The sequence below is a fragment of the Leguminivora glycinivorella genome, chromosome 11, assembly GCF_023078275.1.
Source record: "Leguminivora glycinivorella isolate SPB_JAAS2020 chromosome 11, LegGlyc_1.1, whole genome shotgun sequence".
Classification (NCBI taxonomy): domain Eukaryota; kingdom Metazoa; phylum Arthropoda; class Insecta; order Lepidoptera; family Tortricidae; genus Leguminivora; species Leguminivora glycinivorella.
In genome coordinates this window covers 20,018,152-20,037,414 of record NC_062981.1, presented here as the reverse complement: position 1 = coordinate 20,037,414, position 19,263 = coordinate 20,018,152, and the positions used below count along the sequence as shown (strand labels likewise).

The following is a 19,263-nucleotide window of genomic DNA, read 5'->3' as shown; positions in this document are numbered from 1 at the left end:
ACATAAGTGTACAGTGGTTTCTTAAAGACTAAGAATTTTATAAGGGATGATTTATACAAATGCCTGAGATAGGATAGTTCCTGTGTTTCAGGCAAAAACAAGGACTTAATTGGTAAATTATTTTTAATTATTCACTAGAATAAAGCTAATTATTTTAATTATAAATAAACAAAAAACTTATTACAGCAGGTTCTCAACTAGGTAATTCATTATTTACAACCAAAGCAAATTTTCTGTATCATCGTCATACACAGACCAATACAACAAGACGGCCCTTAGAGGGCGACTCGCGGTCACCAAGCATACGACAAATCAGGTTTATAAAAGTTTGAACTCGTGCGACACCGATCAGTAGCGCCCAAGTATACGACCCGCTAACAGTGTTCGTGTCCGCTCGAGAAAAAATCTTAAATAATCAAATTTGGTTGCAAACAATGGTCTCTTGCAGCATAAAGTGGTGTGGCAAGTCTTCTAACACTTCTACATATAAAAAAGATGGAATAACATTCCACAGTTAAGTCAAATTAATTATTTTGTTGAATATTGTTTATTATCCGCGGAGTTCATTTATACTGGTTCATATGGTTGTACTGAGCGGCGCCGAGGCGCGTCCATCCCTTTTTGCCTAGTTAACAATGCGATATGCTATCCCTTTCACGTAAACGACTAGGGATGGGGCCATGTTAGTTTATGTCTGTTGCGGGAACTTCGTACTACCGTTCGTACCATGTGCTACCATTTTATGAAATATAAAAGAAAGCAGATTTGTAATTGTGAATAATTATCTAGAATCTGTAGAGTCTGTAGTGTTATTTAGTTGATTGATTAGTTTAGAATATTTAGTTGGTAATTTAACTTAGTAAACGTAAGTAAAAATGCACAGTTTAGTTATTAGTTACTAGAATGATTTTTATTGAGGTGCTATCACAATCATCATCCTCCTATGCGTTATCCCGGCATCGGCATTCGCCACGGTTCGTGGGAGCCTGGGGTCCGCTTTGGAAACTAATCCCAAGATTTAACGTAGGCACTAGTTTTATGAAAGCGACTGCCATCTGACCTTCCAACTCGAACGGTAACTAGGCCTTATTATAATTTAATTATAATATTATAATTTGTTGCAAAACAAATTCACCACAGTACTGGTACCGGTACCATTGTCTATAATAGACATGTCCCATTCCCATCCCTACTGCTAACCGTAAAGGCGCGCCATTATTTGAAACGACCAATGGCAGCACCGTGCGCGCCCGCCTCACCCCGCAAGGATTGGTGATTTGCGTCTCGAACAATATCGCTTGCAATAGGCTTCTAGTGGGGTGTTCTGTGTCGTCATACAATAAACATATTAGCTACTGTATCTTGTCGTCCAAGTTTTGTTTATAAATGCACTTCAGGACATCATTTTCATGCATTTCCGCGGGAACTCCAATTATTACAATTCTGGGCTTGCGTTTTAGTGGCTCGTCAACAGTGAGTCCAGAGGTAGTGAACTGTGATGATTGTTTCAGTTTTACAATGTCCTCTTTAGAATCAGTGCTTATCACTACACCGCCGTTTCTTACTTTGCGTAACCCTCTCACGTGCAGTTTCATTTCGTCGGGCCGAATGATCTTTTGAACGAGGGATTTTGTCTCCTCGCTCGACTTCAATTTGTCCACAGGGTATATTGCGACTGAGCTGATATTAGACCTGACCGAGAGACACCAAAAGACATCAGGGTCTTCGAATGCGAAGACGGAGCAGGGGTTCTTTACTGAACAATTATAAATAGAAGCAGTGAGCGAATACCTACTTCAAAAATATTTTGTGTAAATTAGTACATTAAAGTGGAGATGGTGCGACGACTTGGAAAAATTGTCCGAACTGGTGGGAAAATCCGAGTGATAGGGTCGAGTGGAGGAAGAGAGGGGAGGCCTTTTCCCAGCAGCAGTGGGAAACTAATGCAGGCTAAAAAAACTACATTTGAATACATACCGAAAATAACGGAATATACTTTGTTATTCAAGCAGTATTCAAGTTTTCAGATCAAAGTGTTCAAACGAACGATTGACAATGTGAGAAGTAAAAGTAAATAAAAGCCTTTAAAAACAGCATAATAAAGCCTTAACATAAAATTATGTCCATCTTCATAAAAACGTAGTGTACCGGTCATTGGAAGTGATAAAAATACCTTTTTGGGGCAAGCATTACCCAGTTATGGACAGGAGATAAATTTTATCGTTTCTCTGACGATAAACTAGATATGAGCGGCTCAGGTCACATGTCTTCATCTGAGGGGTCGTCACGGTTTATAAATTATGCCTATTTTATGACTTTGGTTTAGAATAATAGTGTCCTTGACTATGGAAGTTATATTATGCGAAAATGTAGTAAAACATGTAGGACGCGCTGTGCGAATTGCCGACGATCCCAAACTTACAGGCGGTATTTAACCTTTAACTCTAAGGAGAAACTTCGCCTCCTTATGTGTGTTCTATCGCCTGTACAAATGGGTTGTGTCTGAGGAACTGTTTGACATGATGCCAACGTCCACTTTTCATCATCGCACCGCTCGCCATCGACAGGGCGCTCATCCACACACCCATAGCTGGGCATTAACTCGTTAATCCGTTAATCGTTAATTAACGAAGTTAACATTTCGGTTAACGGATTAACTTTTAAGTTAACTTTAAAAGATGTTAACGGATTCGTTAACTTCCGTTAAATTTCATCGAGTCCGTTAATCGTTAATCCAGCACCCCAAGCAGCTCGCTGCGCCGCGAATACCACGTCCTGACTGCTACTGTAAAAGCCCGTAGTACGGCAAAACCTAGGATTTATCGGTAAAAGCAGATCCGTCGGTTATAAACAGTCTAAAGACCAATTGGTGACTTTGGATCACTTATTCGAGATCTTCTAAATCTTATTAGACGTGCTAGATCGATCACTAACCTGGTAATAGAGTGCAATCATCAGGCAAGACAGACAAATCGCGCAACCGACGCATCGAGTTAGAGTCCGGCGGGCCTTAGATTACTCTACCAAGTTATCGTGGCCCACAGCATCGAGTTGTCTCAAATCTCAATCTGAAGAACCGACGCACCACGATCGCGACCGCATGAATGACCCAATAATTACCAATCCGAAGTAAAACCTAGGATTTAGCCAACCAACGGCGATAAAAGCCCGAAGAGACCGTAATTATTACATTTCGGTTTTTTACCGATTGGCGTCACAGGTTTTAATGGTTTTTGGTGGATACTTAGTAAATACAAATACATAATACCTACAGTGAAGTCCTATTTTTATGACGTGTTAACGGATTATCGATTAACTTTTAACTTCCGTTAAACCTACCGAAATGTATCGCTTTAACGATTAACGAAGTTAACTTTTTAAGTAACGGATTAACGATTATCGCAGTTAACTATTTGATTAACGGTGCCCAGCTATGCACACACCTTGCAACCTAAATGGTCGCGTACCGTGTGGTTTCAGAGGAATTTCCTCCCGCGGACGCTCCGACTGTGGAATGAGCTCCCTGCCCAGGTATTTCCGATGAGCGTATGGGGTTCTTCAAAAAAGGTGTGTACAAGTTTCTAATGGGTCGGCAACGCGCATGTGACACCCCTTGAGTTGCAGGCGTCCATAGGTTACGGTCACCGCTTTCCATTAGGCGAACCGTATACCTGTTTGCCACCGACGTGGTATTAAAAAAAAAAGGTACTCGCAATCCGTCTGATCTAACGGCGAAAATCAAAGTTCCTCTATTCCAGGGACTTTTAGTCATTCACTCCACAAGTCACAACATAGGCGTTATTAGAGTGACAGAAAGAGACGATTCGAACTTCCCAATTTCGAATTTCCGTATTATAGCTTTGGTGTTATAGAAGCTTTGCATTAGCGACAATGTTTGTACCTAGACTGATGGTAGGCAATTATTTTGCTACTTTAGCTTTTAAAGAGAAAACTATAAGTATGAGTAGTACCTAATACCTACCTCTTGTAAAAGCGCTGGTAGCCTAGCGGTAAGTGCGTGCGACTTTCGTTCCGGAGGTCGCGGGTTCAAACCCCGGCTCACACCAATGAGTTTTTCGGAACTTATGTGCGAAATGTCATCTGATATTTGCCAGTCGCTTTTCGATGAAGGAAAACATCGTGAGGAAACCGGACTAATTCCAATAAGGTCTAGTTACCCTTCGGGTTGGAAGATCAGATAGCTTTCGTAAAACTAGTGCCTACGCCAAATCTTGGGATTAATTATCAAAGCGGACCCCAGGCCCCCATGAGCCGTGGCAAATGCCGGGATAACGCAAGGAGGATGATGACCTCTTGTAAAATCATATATGCACATGTTATGAATATAACTTACCTTACTCTCACCTCATAAAATTTCCTCATAATAAACCTAAGTACTAGATACCGATCATTATGGTGATGAGGACCTAGTAGCGGTAAATGCGCTTAATGCAATTGCATGCAACTGCAAGGTCGCATTATGAGCCGTTTGCCTACTTAACAGCTTTCCAACACACCCTGTGCCTTGGTTCGTGTGGCTTAGCAAGCTGGCGAGATGGACGGACAAGAATGAGGAGGAACACTCAAAGGTTATGACAGATGGCGCCACCCTATTAGTGAGAGCGAGAAGATTATATGTTTTTTCTCTCTCACACATATAAATGACAGTGACATGCCTATATACTTGCACAGGCGCCGCCTGACGGGATAAAATGTCAGTGTACAAGCAAGCAAGCAAGCAAGGTAGCAAAAGTGTTATCGGTGAAAAATTGACGAGGTTTTCACTTTAGTTGTCCGCCTCTACGTTCGACTCGCCCGTGCGACTGCGAGTGGAGAGTAGTAAACTGCACTTAGACCGGTTACTTGCATGTCGCCTGGTTAGTGGGATGAGCGGTTATCGGTTCAATTGGACAGTGGGGTAAGCTTCCTTATAACAGATCCGGATGCAGAATGAGTCATGAGGATTTATTTCATGAGGGGAGGACATAGTTTTGTCCAAAGAAATGTATGAATGAATGAATGGTGTAACATGAGGAACCCGAATAATTTTAACAGCGTATTCCTCATCATATTAAAAGAGTAATATGTCATATAAACTTTTCTGGATATCGCTTACTTCCAGTTATAAGCATTCAAAAAAAATAACAATTACTTATTATTTCTCAGAACAAAACGCTGTTTCGATGGCGCTAATGCCGTTATCGGACATAATCTAACTATTTTCTTTGATAGATATCAAAAATTGACTTGTGCAAAAAAGTATTTCTTTAGAAAAAAAAAAATATTTTTTTTTATTTGAAGTGACAGTTTTAGGAATAACATTTACTTATTATATGAAAATACATCCAATAAAACTAAAAAAAACACAAACAATTTTTTTTGGCAAAATTAGCTTGACGTCGTATAACGTAACGTATATGTATAACTTACTACAATATAAGGGTTTATAATTATAGCACAATGAATTATCAAGAACCATCGTCATCTTCATTCGCTTGTCCTTATCCCAATTACTTGGGGTCTGCGCAGCATGTCTCTCTTCCATACCTCTATCGGACGTCATCTCATCATCATCAGTCACCTGCATTCGTTCCATATCATCTCTCACACAGTCCATCCACCCTTTCTTCGGCTTTCCTCGCCCGCTTCCTCCCTCCACATTCATCCGTAATAGGTACTTCTTTCGTAACATAGTAGTAAGTATAAAATATTGTCAATCCTATAACGCGAAAGCGCTATCTATTCCGGTCATAAGCAGGTACTGACTAAATATTTATCATTATTTTTCGAGCCTACTATTTCGCCAGCAACTATGTCTGATATGAACCAACGTAGCGTGATTGGAAACAATGGAAATCTTAAAATATAAAAGGTTTTGCTATCAGCAGATCTGAGTCACTTTCACGCTATTGAAAATTAAGATGAACGGTTATGATAATGTTTTGTTTAATATATCGCATAATGTTACGATGCGATGGCCTTGGACTACAAACTAGTTTTCTATTTTAATAAAGAATTATAATAATGCCGTAAAAAATATGCATATTAGTAATGTACCAAGTAAACTAAGTGATAAACCAAGTAAGTATTTAAGTAGGCAGGTAGGTGCTTACTTCTACACGAGCCTAGACTACTTAATCTTTCTAAGTTTCTATATAGTGTATCTAATCCCATAATTGACTTAGTTGGTAAATAATATACATGTAACATATTTATCGCTTAATTTACATTCTTCGAAGGTATTAAATTTGAGGATTTTAAAAACCATCCCATTAAAGGTGCCACCGTCCATTATAGGAGTGTTTATTTTAACGTATAATTTACTAATTAACTCTTATATTATAATTAATTTTATTATGGTATAAAAGAAGAGCAGAAATAAAGTATACTTTATTTTCCGGGAGCAGATAGCAGACAAGATAATAACTACATAACAGAAAACATAAAAAAATATGCTTCAAACCATTTAAAGTTGTCTAACCCAAAAAGGGAGTAAAATGTGATTCCAAATTGGTAAATTTTCTCTTCCCAATTTTCCTTTGGCGTTCACCCAAGGAAAACATCTGTGCACTCACGAACAGTACATCAAAATATCTTCAGCGTATTATCCAGTAAATAAATCTACAAAGTTCCCCTTTACGACCTCCGTGAAAATACCTTGCAACAAGGGAACACGTTTTACGACACAACTTTTTCGCAATAACGTGGGCTCATCTGGTCAGAAAGAAAGCAATAAGAATTTCACATCATTTTGAGTATATTTATGTCCTGGCTGTGCGAGTCAATTCCTTTGACCCACATCCAAGGGCAAAAAGCCGGTCGTTCACTCCGTATACAGCATATTAAAAAGTTAAACTCACCTGGCGGGAAAAATCCGCGCGAAGTTTCAACGTCACTCGAATTTTTGACATTCCATTTAAGCGAGTTAGACACATCACTAAAACTCTCCACTTTTCTTTTAATTTTCCTCCTCCCTTCACATGTGCACATCAAAAATATCACAGCAAACAGCAAGCATTTTTTAAACATCGATTTCGCGACCATTTTAAATTATTCATATTGAGCAAAATCTTTGGTAATCATAATTTGATTGGAACATCACTGTTAACTATTTGATTTTCGAATCAACGCAAACTTTTGAAAATGGAATTCGTTTTGGCGCGCATTTACGACGACCATGTTGGAACGGCCGGCGGCGGCGCGTTGCGGCGTGCGGACTGACCGAATGCGCGCCATTCGCGTATCTCGGCCACAAAATTAAAGTAACAAAAAAGTAATTTTGTTTTGTTAAAACTGGACAGTACATTTAAGTGGGCAATTTTTCGAGTGATACTGCCGGTATGTGTTACTTTCTCTCGTTTACTATGAATGAAACATAGTTATAATCTAGGCTGCAATGCAATCTAGTTGCATCCTATTACGGGTGAATTGTCTCTTGTAATTAAGGTATGCATCCCGCCTCGAGTTGTAAAGTTAGCGTAATTACTCAGTTGGAGTTTTTATGGCTCACAAACGTAGAGCATTTGAGATTTACAGAAGGTGGTACATTAACATTAACTAGGGGAAAGTCGTTCTGGAGTAAATAATAACATTATCTCATAGCCCAGAATTTATTCCATCGCTTTCGCATCTCATGTCCCGGGCTACGGGCAAGGGCAGAATCCGCGCGATGTATCCCACAATTCCCACATATATGTGACAAAGGAGCAACTCCGCGTCTCTAAGTTCTGTTCCGCGATATGTGAATGTGTTTAGTAAAACGTCCCACTTTGTCAGTTACCATTGAGTCGAGATTTACTTCTATCTTTATATGAATAAACTGACAAAGTGGTTTTAGGTACAGCAATCTACAAAGTGGGACGTTTTCCCGTGCACACTCACATTTAAATATTATGTACATTCAATAAATAGGTAGGTATTATGATTAGCAGGCAAAGTAAGAAAATGAAAAGACTGGTGATTTCGTATGTTTTATATTATTTCATTTATTTTTCATCTACTAAATAGTAAACAATTCGTTGAAATTATTGTTGATTATACTTAAACAACTTTTAATAACTATTACTTAATTGGCCATATAAAGTAAAAAGTATAAGTACCTAAGAGTAAAACAATTCTATATAAAAAATAATACCAATACAGAATAATATTTCAAACTTTAACAGATAAATATATACTTCCAAAACAATAAATTGAAGTTACATTACCATAGTTAATAGTTACTTTAAATACTGATTATTGTCAATTTCAAAATACATTTCAGCAAATAACGATATTTAATACAATATTTCATTTTAAAAATGTACAATATAATTATATCAAAAACAATATTAGCGAACAACTAATATCAAACTTAATATTAATATCAGATCAAATTAAACTTATTAGCTAAGCTCTTGAAAGCCGAACCTTTTTGTCGCAATTTTGTGCTATGACCGTTCTAAACAAATTATAATATGGTAACTTTTTATTCACTCGCAAAATCATCGAGGGTTTTCACGGAATTATTGTAATAAATAAATTACAGTGCACAGAATTGAAGATTGAGACGGTTATATGGGACGTTTGCATACAAGCCAATGTCTCTTGTTGAAAAATGTAGCATAAACTAGTGAAATTGTAAAGATAAGAAACTAAGGCTGTCTTAATTTTATTACACATCAGACAGAATCGGTAAAATTCTTGATAAAATTGAAATATACGGCCTTCATGTTCCAATTTCTTCCATCCATACCATACAATTTGTATCCCACATGAATTTTATAAAAGTATTTTAATATTTTTTTGTGAAATATTAAAACTGTTAAACGATTAACAAATCGAATGATTGAAGGCAATAAATAGCAAAACCATCTTGGGGGTGAGATTTAAAATCAAGTACGAAATAATTCTCTGATTTATAGGCATGTAACATAAGTAACTTTGAACAACTCCCCCGCTGTGTAACTTATACTGTACAGTTATTTCCAACCCACTACTTTATCAAATCTTGGTTTTGCGAACGGGTTCTTAACCTAAATAAACTTGCGAACAAGCTTGTGGATGTAAAAGCAATAGCGTTAAAACGTAATATAAAATCATGTCTATACAAAACTTAACTAAATGTGGTGAATAAATCGAGTAAAAAAGCCTCATCACATGTATACCAATGAGATCTCGAAACGGGACTGTGTTGTGAATTGAGTCACTTATTTTTTTTATAAATGGGCTTACTCGTCATACTCATAGGCACAGATTAGCCGGGGCGAAGACGTGGCCTACGATGGAGCTCGCCCAGAAGTGCCTGTTCACCCTTGATTTGAAGGTTGCCAGGTTATATGAACTGGGAAATATAGACGCGCAAGGAATTCCACTCCTTGGCAGTGCGTATAAGAAGCAAAGCGCTTCATTACATTATCGTAATAGGAGCGAAAAGGAAATATCGAGAACGGGGTTACTAGAAACGTAACTGGTCATACGGCTTGTCGTAAACAGTCAGTTTTTGACCTAGTAGGGAGCTCTGATTAGTTCGTGACTCACTCAAAGAGACAAATATATCGTGATACTATATCATACAAAACTCGCAACAGCAAACAAAAGTAACAAGGAAAAATAATAACTTTTTTTCAATTATAAATGTAGTTACTCTTGGCCACAGACTAGCCAAAGGCAAAGACGTGGCCTACGATGGAGTGAGCTCGCCCAGAAGATGCCTGTTCACCCTTGATTTGAAGGTTAGATTAGAAAATAAAACAACGTCAAAAAGCTGTGATCGTTATTGAGGAAGATTTGATGATAATCTTTTTCTAACCTACTTCCCATTCCGAAAAAAACGATCAATGAGCACTATGATGAATGGATACAATTAAAAACAGACATCGCAAAAAATGTGACCCAAGTAAATCTCTCTCGTTAAAAACTATTACGAACCTCATCGCAAATTTAGTGACCACCCGAATTTGATATCAAACTTCAAGTATTAGAGTTCAAAAATGTTTGTCATGTAATTTGACGAATCATGACATATCAAGGTTATCTGTGTGCGTAGCCGATTGCCAAACGCTCACGATAATATCTCTTTCGTAGCTATCTAACTCTATTGCTCTTGCGTAGAGATGGGTAGTGAGTAAATACTCAAGAGTAAATATCGAGTAAATACTCAGTATTTACTCAAAATACCCGTATTTACTCGTTTTTACTCAAATTGATGGGTATAAACTATTTCGCGTGCTGAAATGGAAATACAAATTAGAAATATTGGTGTATTTTGTTATCGACTACTAAGTTAAGTAATCAAATTTATATTAATTTTATTTTAAAGACGTGCTCTCCATACATGTAACTATTTTTCACAAAAATAAAATTCAGAAATTACCAGTGTGTTATACATCATCTGATAGGTCTTTAAAAATTAATTGAATGTTTCTAAAAAAGTTTTTTAATAATATGAACAGTTTTGGAATAAAACGATAATTAAGGCCGAAATAATGTTTATACCTTTATAACTTTCGAATTCGTTGTTGGAAAAATATCCAGAAACCGTCAAATTATTGGCCATATAATACAAAACACAAAACTAGTACTTTAAACGTCACCAGCTGAGCCATTTTTGAGTTTTCTTTAGAAAACCCTTAATAAAAGGTCGTAAGTGCCACATTAACAATCACTTCCGAACGTCATGCCGTTATCTAGAACATCAATTTCATTGAAGTCTCATACTTTTACTGTAAATACCTGCTTTCTTAAAACAAAACTGCTAACTAAACATTATCACTATTTTTTTCTCACAAAGATTACCTTTTTTCGACAAACTAAGACTCCCATAAGCTTCTAATAATATAAATCTCATTTAAACATGTCCACACAGTTAAAATAAACACGACTAAGTACTTAAATCTCATTTTTTAAATAATTTTTAGGTAACAGTTTATACTCACCCAAATGAGTAAATACGAGTATTTACTCGGTGCTTTGAGTAAATTACGGGTAAATACTCAGTATTTACTCACCCCTACCCATCTCTACTCTTGCGTATTGCGCGACAGAGCCAGACTACATTTCTGCGGCGTTTTGGTGGCGTTTCGCGTCGCAGAAATGCCAGTCGGCTACGGGGCCTGGGTACCTATCCAACGTCTCAATAGATTACGCTTCGCAAGCATATCGTAGATATCTCTCCCTTTCGCTCTTCTATCGTGGCGCGGCAGAGAAAACTGCGTTTGTCACAAACTGTGTTTGTTAGCTTCAATGATTGTCACTTTGACTAGGCCGTCTATTTTGAAAAAGTACGTGTCGCCTCGGGCGGTCTGTATGTGGGAATGGGTGACCACACAATTGTTTTTTATGGGCTTGCATGTGGGACTCTGGTGGCTTGTGGTCACCGTTTAGATGTTCGCGATTTTCTTTTGCGTGTTGGTAAGTTAAGTTTTTAGTCTGTAAGTTGATTAACATTTACCATTCTTAGGACTGATATGAAAGGTTGAGTTTTAACTCGATAGACAAAATATTTTTAGCCAATTATATATGATTACACTACGATGAAACTCGGTCCTTTTCGGTCGGTTTAAGTAATTGCTCTTAAATGCATAACATAGAAGTATTCTTGGACTAACACTTTGAAATCGCAATATTCTTGCTACAATAATTATTTTGCATGATTTGTATATTATTGCTTATAGAAATTGAGTGAAAACAACCATTTGTTTGGCACTAACTTTACAGAGTCGGAGTATTTGTCTTATGGCTTGACTACAAATAAAACACTAGATTGAATTTCGAAACAGGGTGATTTTCAAATACGGGACTTTTAGACTAATAACCGATTCACCCCAGTTTTAAAGTAACCCTATTTAAATTTATATTCATAAAACACCTTTCTTTATCGACTTTTTCACTTTTCCTTAAAAACAACCTTCTGACAGACTATTTAGCAAAAATTCTGTTTTACTTCAAACTCAACGTTTTCGTTTCGGTAAAACCATAATTTTCGTATATAGAAGACGGCATCGTTAACTACGTACATTTTATCACTAGCACTAGAACTACAGTCTCAAATGGATCGCAGGGTAAGGTAAACTACGCATATAAGTTGCCTAAAACTCTTGATAGCACGGAAACACTTTGGAATTAATTAAAAAAAGTCTATCTTCTGGCAATAATCTGACTGTTAAAATACACTTGAAAGACTTGATTCAATTTCTATCACACTCTTACAGCAAAAGCTTGTGTTGCGTTAATGATTAAAAAATTGTCCTATGACATACATCGGTCAGGTCAATATTATATTATGCTTGATCCTTTGGCACAACTTGCCTTGTCGCGCGCGAGTCCGTACATCAAGCGCGACTTCATGTAAGTTGTGCGAGAGGGGCTGATGTTATGAATTATTGGAAGCATTCTTTGTAGCAACGCTCAATCGAAAAACATGTTATAATGTAAATATTTATATGTATACAGATGAGAGAGAAGCCACACTAACTTCAAAACGGTTTACAGTGTGTACCCGCCCTTACACTGTAATGGCCGTGACATTAAAGCTTCCAAGCGAATTTTAGTGTTAACAGCGAACATTAACCTGGAGATGCAAACATTGATAAAGAAGAGTAATCCTAGCATACCGGTCCACACCGACCACACGACTTTGTTGCTCCTCTTAGCAATAGGGAACTTGACTGTTCTTAAAATGAAATATTTTATACCATGCACGAAATAAAGCATCAGATAATTATAATAAAAACATGGCCAGAATTTATTTTTAATTCCAATTTCTATTTAATAAGTTAGGTAGAAATATACATATAATGTAACTGAATTGACCGTGACGTCACTGAATTCGATTTCATATTAACTCCATAGTAGCAAGTTGTTCAAATTAGTTTTGACAGTTCTTAAAAAGAAGCTGATTTGACTAGGAGGCAAGACAAACCATCTGATTTTCTAATACGCCTACATTCAAAAACATAAATTGAATTCTCAAACTCTCTGGTGAGCCTAAACTCGAATTTATTTTTCCATGGAGAAGTTCCAATGATTATCTTCTGAATGTGTTATAAACTTATGAGATCTCCATATTAGCATACAGCCATTTCCATTTTTAAAACATTTTTTAAAAAGTAAAATATAGTTCGATTTCGCACTTTTTCAATGTTTTATGCAATCAAAAATCGTATTTTTTTTATCTTCATTGACACTATTACAATTAAGTTATAGTGTTTTAAACACGTTAAAAACTACGTAGTGAAACGAAATACAAAGAAAAGTGTGTAAAAAAGTGAAGTCGGTGTAAAGTCGTTAGCGATATAATCTCGCTCGTTATATGCAAACGACAGTTTAAGTGACGTCACGCAACAGGTTCGCTTCACACTCGTTTCACAGTTACAACTGGGAAGTTACAACTCGGACTTTTTATACGCCATCAATTCAATCACCGCTGTAGATAATTTAACAGGGATCAGAGTCGCATGCGATGTTGAACCTTAGGGCCTGTTTACACGCCGCGCGAACTCATGCGAGGTCACATTGAAGTTACATAGAATTTAGCACACTAATATCGCAATGTAATGACACAATTACAATCGAGTGAGTGTAAAGTGGTCTTTAAAATGAAGTTGGAGACATTTTGCCTCCATGTTCTTTTCTAGGTACAGTCAACCACTAGAACTATGTCATAGTCACGTTATAAATCAGATTGTAAGAAATCTCTTACTGCTATTCATTTTGACTTGGTTGTAAAGTGGCCTAGGCTTCCAATTGGTTGACTTTACAGCTTGTATAATGGGCTATGCACTTAAAAATTGGTTGACTTTTTTCACCAGTCGACAGGGTGTTTATGGGTAATTTTATATCTTCCCTGTGGATATGATAAAAGTTAAGGAAATCTAAAGCCAATTTTAAGGCTACATTCTTACATGCGAGTGGCATTTTTACAGTACTTGAAAGTAAGACAAGGAAAATGGGATACGTATGTGCTAGAGTCGTTAACATTTACAATAGATTTTTACTTAATCTGTTTGACCCTTATTCTCGCACTCTAGAATCTAAATGGTCGCATACTGTGCGGTTTGTGAGGAATTTCCTCTCTCGGACGGCGGCTGTGAAATCAGTTCTATACCAAGGTTTTCTCCGTGGGTTATGGCAATAATTATGTCAAATATTTATTAAAGGACATTCTTTCACAGATTATACTGTCTCACGGTAAGCTCAAGAAGGCTTACGGGTACTTTGACTAGAAAATGTGCATGTAATACCCATAGAGTTACATGTCTAAGTGCGTTTTCACATTATCCGATCCGATATCGGATGTCGGAAGGATTTCAATAGAAAAAATCCAAGATGGCGCCTGTAATGTATGGGAAATCGGTCCGACATCCGATATCGGATCGGATAATGTGAAAACGCACTAAGGGTTACTGTAACCCTATATTAAAAAGAAAGAAATTTGTTCGCAAAACAAAATATCCGTGTCAAAAATTTTGGCAAATCCATTAGTCACATATTGGCACAAAAAAAATTGCCTAGGAGAGGCTGTAAAATGCCAAAAAAATATGAAGCCTGAAATGAAGTAACAAAAATAGTTGCCATAGTTTTTCCTAAGCATTTCCGTGCTATCTTTATGTCTCGCATTACTCAGATATAAAGTAAACTACTCCTAATCCACTTTAAAAGTTACTATAAAAACTTGATATATTTTTCTATAATACATAAACATCTATAAACACAACAAAAAGAGTTTCGTACTATACATACACTGAACCCTACATCTACGGATGTCTTATATCGTATATGAAATACATATTGATATACTTATAGTTATTATAAATATTGCTTGGAACGGTATACCTTTATACAAGATTATTATCGTTATACATATTGGTGCGAAAAATAACTAGTTAGGTCAACCATACATTTTCCAAGCATTTTTTTTAATCTTTTGGCAGCTAAAGATGTCAGCTGTGCGTGCGGTGATAGTGCAATCAACCTTCTAGCATTCTGCTAACGTTTATGATAACCAGGGCCCGTAACTTTCATGCCGATGACATAAATTTGACGTCACGCTGCATATAGAATGATTCAAGAGTTTTATTTAATAATTAATCATTATTCATCAATCATTTTAATCATGACTTCAATACTAATCTATTCATACGTAAAATAATTAATACCTACTTGATACGTGAATAGTAAATTAAATTATTTGTTTATTTTTATTACCTTTTATTAAATAGTTTTGTTACCATATTTCAATAAATTATAAAAACAAAAAAAAATTGTTTCCTTTTCGTTTCACGTATCAAGTAGGTATTAATTATTTCACGTATGAGTAGCTCACTTTTGAAGTCATTTGTACATGATTAAATTGATTGATGAATAATGATTAATTATTACAATAAAATTATTTCAATCATCCTATATGCAGCGTGACGTCAAATATATGTCATCGGCATGAAAGTTACGGGCCCTGATGATAACCAGTGATCGGAACTATGGGAGCAAAACTTTAACAAAACTTGCTAAGTGGACATTTTAGAGTAATTACAGCCATGAAAATATGAATATCCTTGTAGTAATGTATTAGAAATCTTGGATTATGGTATAGAATCAAATTTAACACTGATCTGAAAATAATAATTTTGGTTTTATTTTAAATTTATGTCAGTTCTAAGGTTTTGTTAAAGTTCTACTCCCATAGCTCCGATCACTGATGATGATGATAACCTTGCGCAAATGGTCATTTTAGACCAAAAGTATATCATCTGGGCTAGAGTAGAAGCTTTGAAAATGTACAGCTTTGATAAGAGTAACATAAATATCAAAATACCTAGTGTTAAATTCTCATTAGTTTTCAAGACAAATCTCGATGCGACTGGATTATTATGTTTAGATTAGATTCTCTCAACAATAATTTATGAGATTATTATTGTAATAATCGTAAGTAATTTTGCTGCTAAGCATCTCATAGCACGAAAAAATAATAATAGGTAAGATTTTTACGTTACTCATTTCAGAGGCCTCGTGCGAACTTATGTTACAAATTCGTATTTTCGTTAAGACCATAATTATTACATTCGAATAAATAAGTTTAGTATATTTTATGTATTTTAAAGATTAAACTGCTACGAGCAGAATAAGAAAAATGCATCTAAATTACATTTAGGCGTTTTAAAGATATACCCCTTTATATACGGTTACTGTTTAAGCAGATAAAAATCGTGTCCCTTTCCATCATGCTAATGCCAAAAAGGATCGAGTATTATAGAGAGTTACTGTCAAAGTAAAATGTGTAATCACAGTGCTCGACATAGGCTTGAAACTTTTGAACCTCAGTTTTGACAATTTGGCCCATATTATCAGCTTGATATGTGTTAAAATATCATATATTAATATTAGCGCCATCTAGCCGAGCGTTCCCCAAAGGTGTAACACCATCTAGGCCACCGCATCTTTTTCTCTAGGGCTTTGAGGTACGTTTTTTTCTTAGACTTTATCCGTCTATACGGAGTTACATATGTATTTGCTAATGATAAGTGTGTAAGGCCTGAGTGCATGATCATATTGGGCGTGAAATACAAGTGTCCTGAGTCGACGCTGCATAACGTACAGTCAACCAATTGGAACCCTAGGCCACTGTAGAACTATGTCATAGTGACGTTATAAATCACTTTGTAAGAAATCTCTTACTACTTGTCATTTTGACATAGTTGTAGAGTGGCGTAGGGTAGGGTTCCAATTGGTTGACTGTACACGAGGGCGAGCCCTCCCCGCTGCAATCCGAGCGTCCACTGAGCCTTTACACTAATACATCGGAAAGGGACAAACGATTATTTAACGGCTTATTAACTTTAGTAAACGTCGTAAGTAAGGGTGATAGCAAATAGTTTTACGAGAAAAGACACTGTTGCGTCATTAAAAAATGTCTATAGTTTTAGGCATTGGAGTTTGTAGAGAAACTTGTGAGCTTATAAAAGAGTACTTAGCACCAAATACTTGGTTTACTACGATTTTAGACCATTCTGAACACTTACGTTGTTTTCAAATGAAATAACGGGACGTCCGTCCAAATGAGCACCAAATAACATGCACCAAAAATAAAGGTTTTAATAGGACTTCCAAAGACCTTTGATAGCTTTGAGTTTTGGGGATTTCTTCGTAGCTTCAAATTCTTGTTTGAAGCTTATAATAAACTTGTCTCTTAAACTCAAGCGTGGTGGAGTCGGTTTGAGTAGAAACTGTTTTAAGTCATTAGTGAAACTCTTAGCAGTATAGTTCGGTTCATCTTTTCTAGACTCCTCATTGCTCGAATCTAAGAACGAGACAGATTTTATAGATTGCGTAGAATTCTTTCGCTCTCTACTCTTTTTCGGTGTCGAACGCGATCTGGAACTAGTAGTAGCTCTGCTAGAAGGTAATGAGTAGCTTTTAGACACAAGGGAGTACTGATCATCATCTATAGAGTCAAGCGTGTCTGTAGACTTATTACATACGCGGCAGCATAGTTGACAATGTTCTTGGTCACTATGGTATCTTCCATTACAATAGACATAGGTAGCCTTAGGTTTTTTAGTTTTTTCCTTTCTAGTTTCTTTATAGTTTCTGGATCGTTTGCGTCTGCATTTAGGGCAGTTATGTCTTGCTATCTTCCGCAGCTCTTTTAAGAACTCGTAGTCAATTTCGAAGTAGTTTTTAGCGTCGGGTTCGGAGTAGTATTTCAAGTCGCTGTCAGTGGAGTCTCTTTTGAGTTCCTTAGGTTTTTTGGGTTTAGTTAGGTCTCGTCCAGGGTCGGAGTAGTACCTGAGGTCCCTGTGGGAGAGTTTGTAGGGTTTCTCGTAGTTGCAGTGCGAGCAGAAGGTGACGGACTTGGAGGTGGGGCGCGGCGCGGGGGGCAGGGGTCAGGCCTGCACGGAGGGCACCCAGAGCGTCTTGTTCTGTTCCTCTTCGACGGCTTCTTTGATTTGTGTGCACATGTACGCGATGTTGACGCCTGCGGGGATTTCGGCTGTGGACAAACATGATGTGTGAGTAATATTATAGGGAACAGGGTTTTCCCAAACCTATCGACCCAAAATCGCTCTAAAATGATAACCGCAATCTGTGTATAGTGAGCATTTCATCCAATTTTTTGGTCATACTTTTACCTTTATGCCTAAAACAATTTGGTTGTATTTCTTATGGTGCCGCCCGACACAATATCTCAGATACACACGAGAGGTTAAACATGTTTTTATTTGTCTCATCAAAAGGACTTATTTTTATGTGAATCTCTTAGATCCCATTTTCTATCATTAGCATTACGTGTGTCTACTTTTCAATTGTGCATTTAAACAACAACCATAACCATTGTGCAACCATAACCTACACGTGTCTTTTATGAGTTATAAGTATTCACTTATTCAGCAGGTTATGGAGAAAAGAATAATTTTTCGCAAAACACGAAATTTAACAAAAACCGACGAAAGTTTCATTTAGTAACTTACCTGAGATATAACTTCTATATTCATTCTCAATCTTCAGTCCATGTTCATACATCTCCTTCGCCGCCTTAGCGGACACCTTATCCGCGGAGTACCTCGTGTCCTTGACCTCTTTGATTTGCTTGCACGACTTGAACTTGATGAGGAGGACGATGGGGTACATCTGCTGTTTGTGGAGTTTCTCGATGGTCGCCACGCTTATGTCGAGGATGCAGTGCATGCCCTGGGGAAGAAGAATGAATGATAAATTCTGTTTAAAGCACATAATTATATCGCTAGTGAAATCTAGGTCGAGTTTGTCCAACGTGCCAAGCACGCTTATTGTCGCTAAATGCGTAAGGATCCCTTCTCGATCGTGGTTCTCTATACGTGCCTCTCGTTAAGGCGCGTTCTAACGCCACGCTATGTATGCGATGAGTTTGAAACAGTCATGCTACCCTTTTAAAGGGATGGACAGTTTTATTAACCTTCTCAGCGAGCTCCTTAGCCTGCAAGGGTATACAGTCCAAATGCGTCGTCAAGCCTCTTCTCGGGCGTGGCTCTAAATGCGTACCTCCCGCCAAGACACGTTCTAACGCCGCGCCTTGTATTTCGATTGGCTCTGATCAGACGCGAGCGAAGACGCCCGGCCAGTCGGAGATGAGTTTAACGTACTATAGTTATATTTACCTTCTCAGCTAACTCCTTGATAGCTTGCAACGGTATACAGTCAAAATGCGTCGAGTCCCGTCTCGGCCTCGGCTCTAAATGCGTGCCCCTCGCCAAGGCGCGTTCTAAGGCGGCGCCTTGTACGGCGATAGGCTCTGGTCGGACGCGAGCG

The 19,263-nt window shown here is 37.3% G+C and overlaps 3 protein-coding genes across 7 annotated transcripts in view; all 3 read right to left on the bottom strand.

Annotated features, from left to right (window-relative positions):
* Window positions 1–7,203, bottom strand: part of LOC125230849 — an 82,638-nt gene extending 75,435 nt beyond the window's left edge. For both annotated transcript variants that reach the window (XM_048136092.1, XM_048136093.1), the window contains exon 1: window positions 6,861–7,203. In XM_048136092.1, coding sequence (XP_047992049.1) covers window positions 6,861–7,044 — 184 coding nt within the window. In that variant the 5' untranslated portion in view covers window positions 7,045–7,203. The remainder of the gene's footprint in view (window positions 1–6,860) is intronic.
* Window positions 7,204–16,406: 9,203 nt separating this feature from the next.
* On the bottom strand, window positions 16,407–17,858 carry LOC125231384 (the record flags this gene model as incomplete). Its single annotated transcript, XM_048136829.1, has 1 exon — window positions 16,407–17,858. A coding segment is annotated over one exon (789 nt), but the record flags the coding sequence as incomplete, so codon positions are not given.
* LOC125230944 (disks large homolog 5) overlaps window positions 17,835–19,263 on the bottom strand; it is a 61,739-nt gene continuing 60,310 nt past the window's right edge. For all 4 annotated transcript variants that reach the window (XM_048136242.1, XM_048136244.1, XM_048136243.1 and 1 more), the window contains 2 exons: window positions 18,447–18,666; window positions 17,835–17,968 (listed from right to left, as the gene is read on the bottom strand). In XM_048136242.1, the coding sequence (XP_047992199.1) occupies window positions 17,862–17,968; window positions 18,447–18,666 (327 nt within the window). In that variant the 3' untranslated portion in view covers window positions 17,835–17,861. The remainder of the gene's footprint in view (window positions 17,969–18,446; window positions 18,667–19,263) is intronic.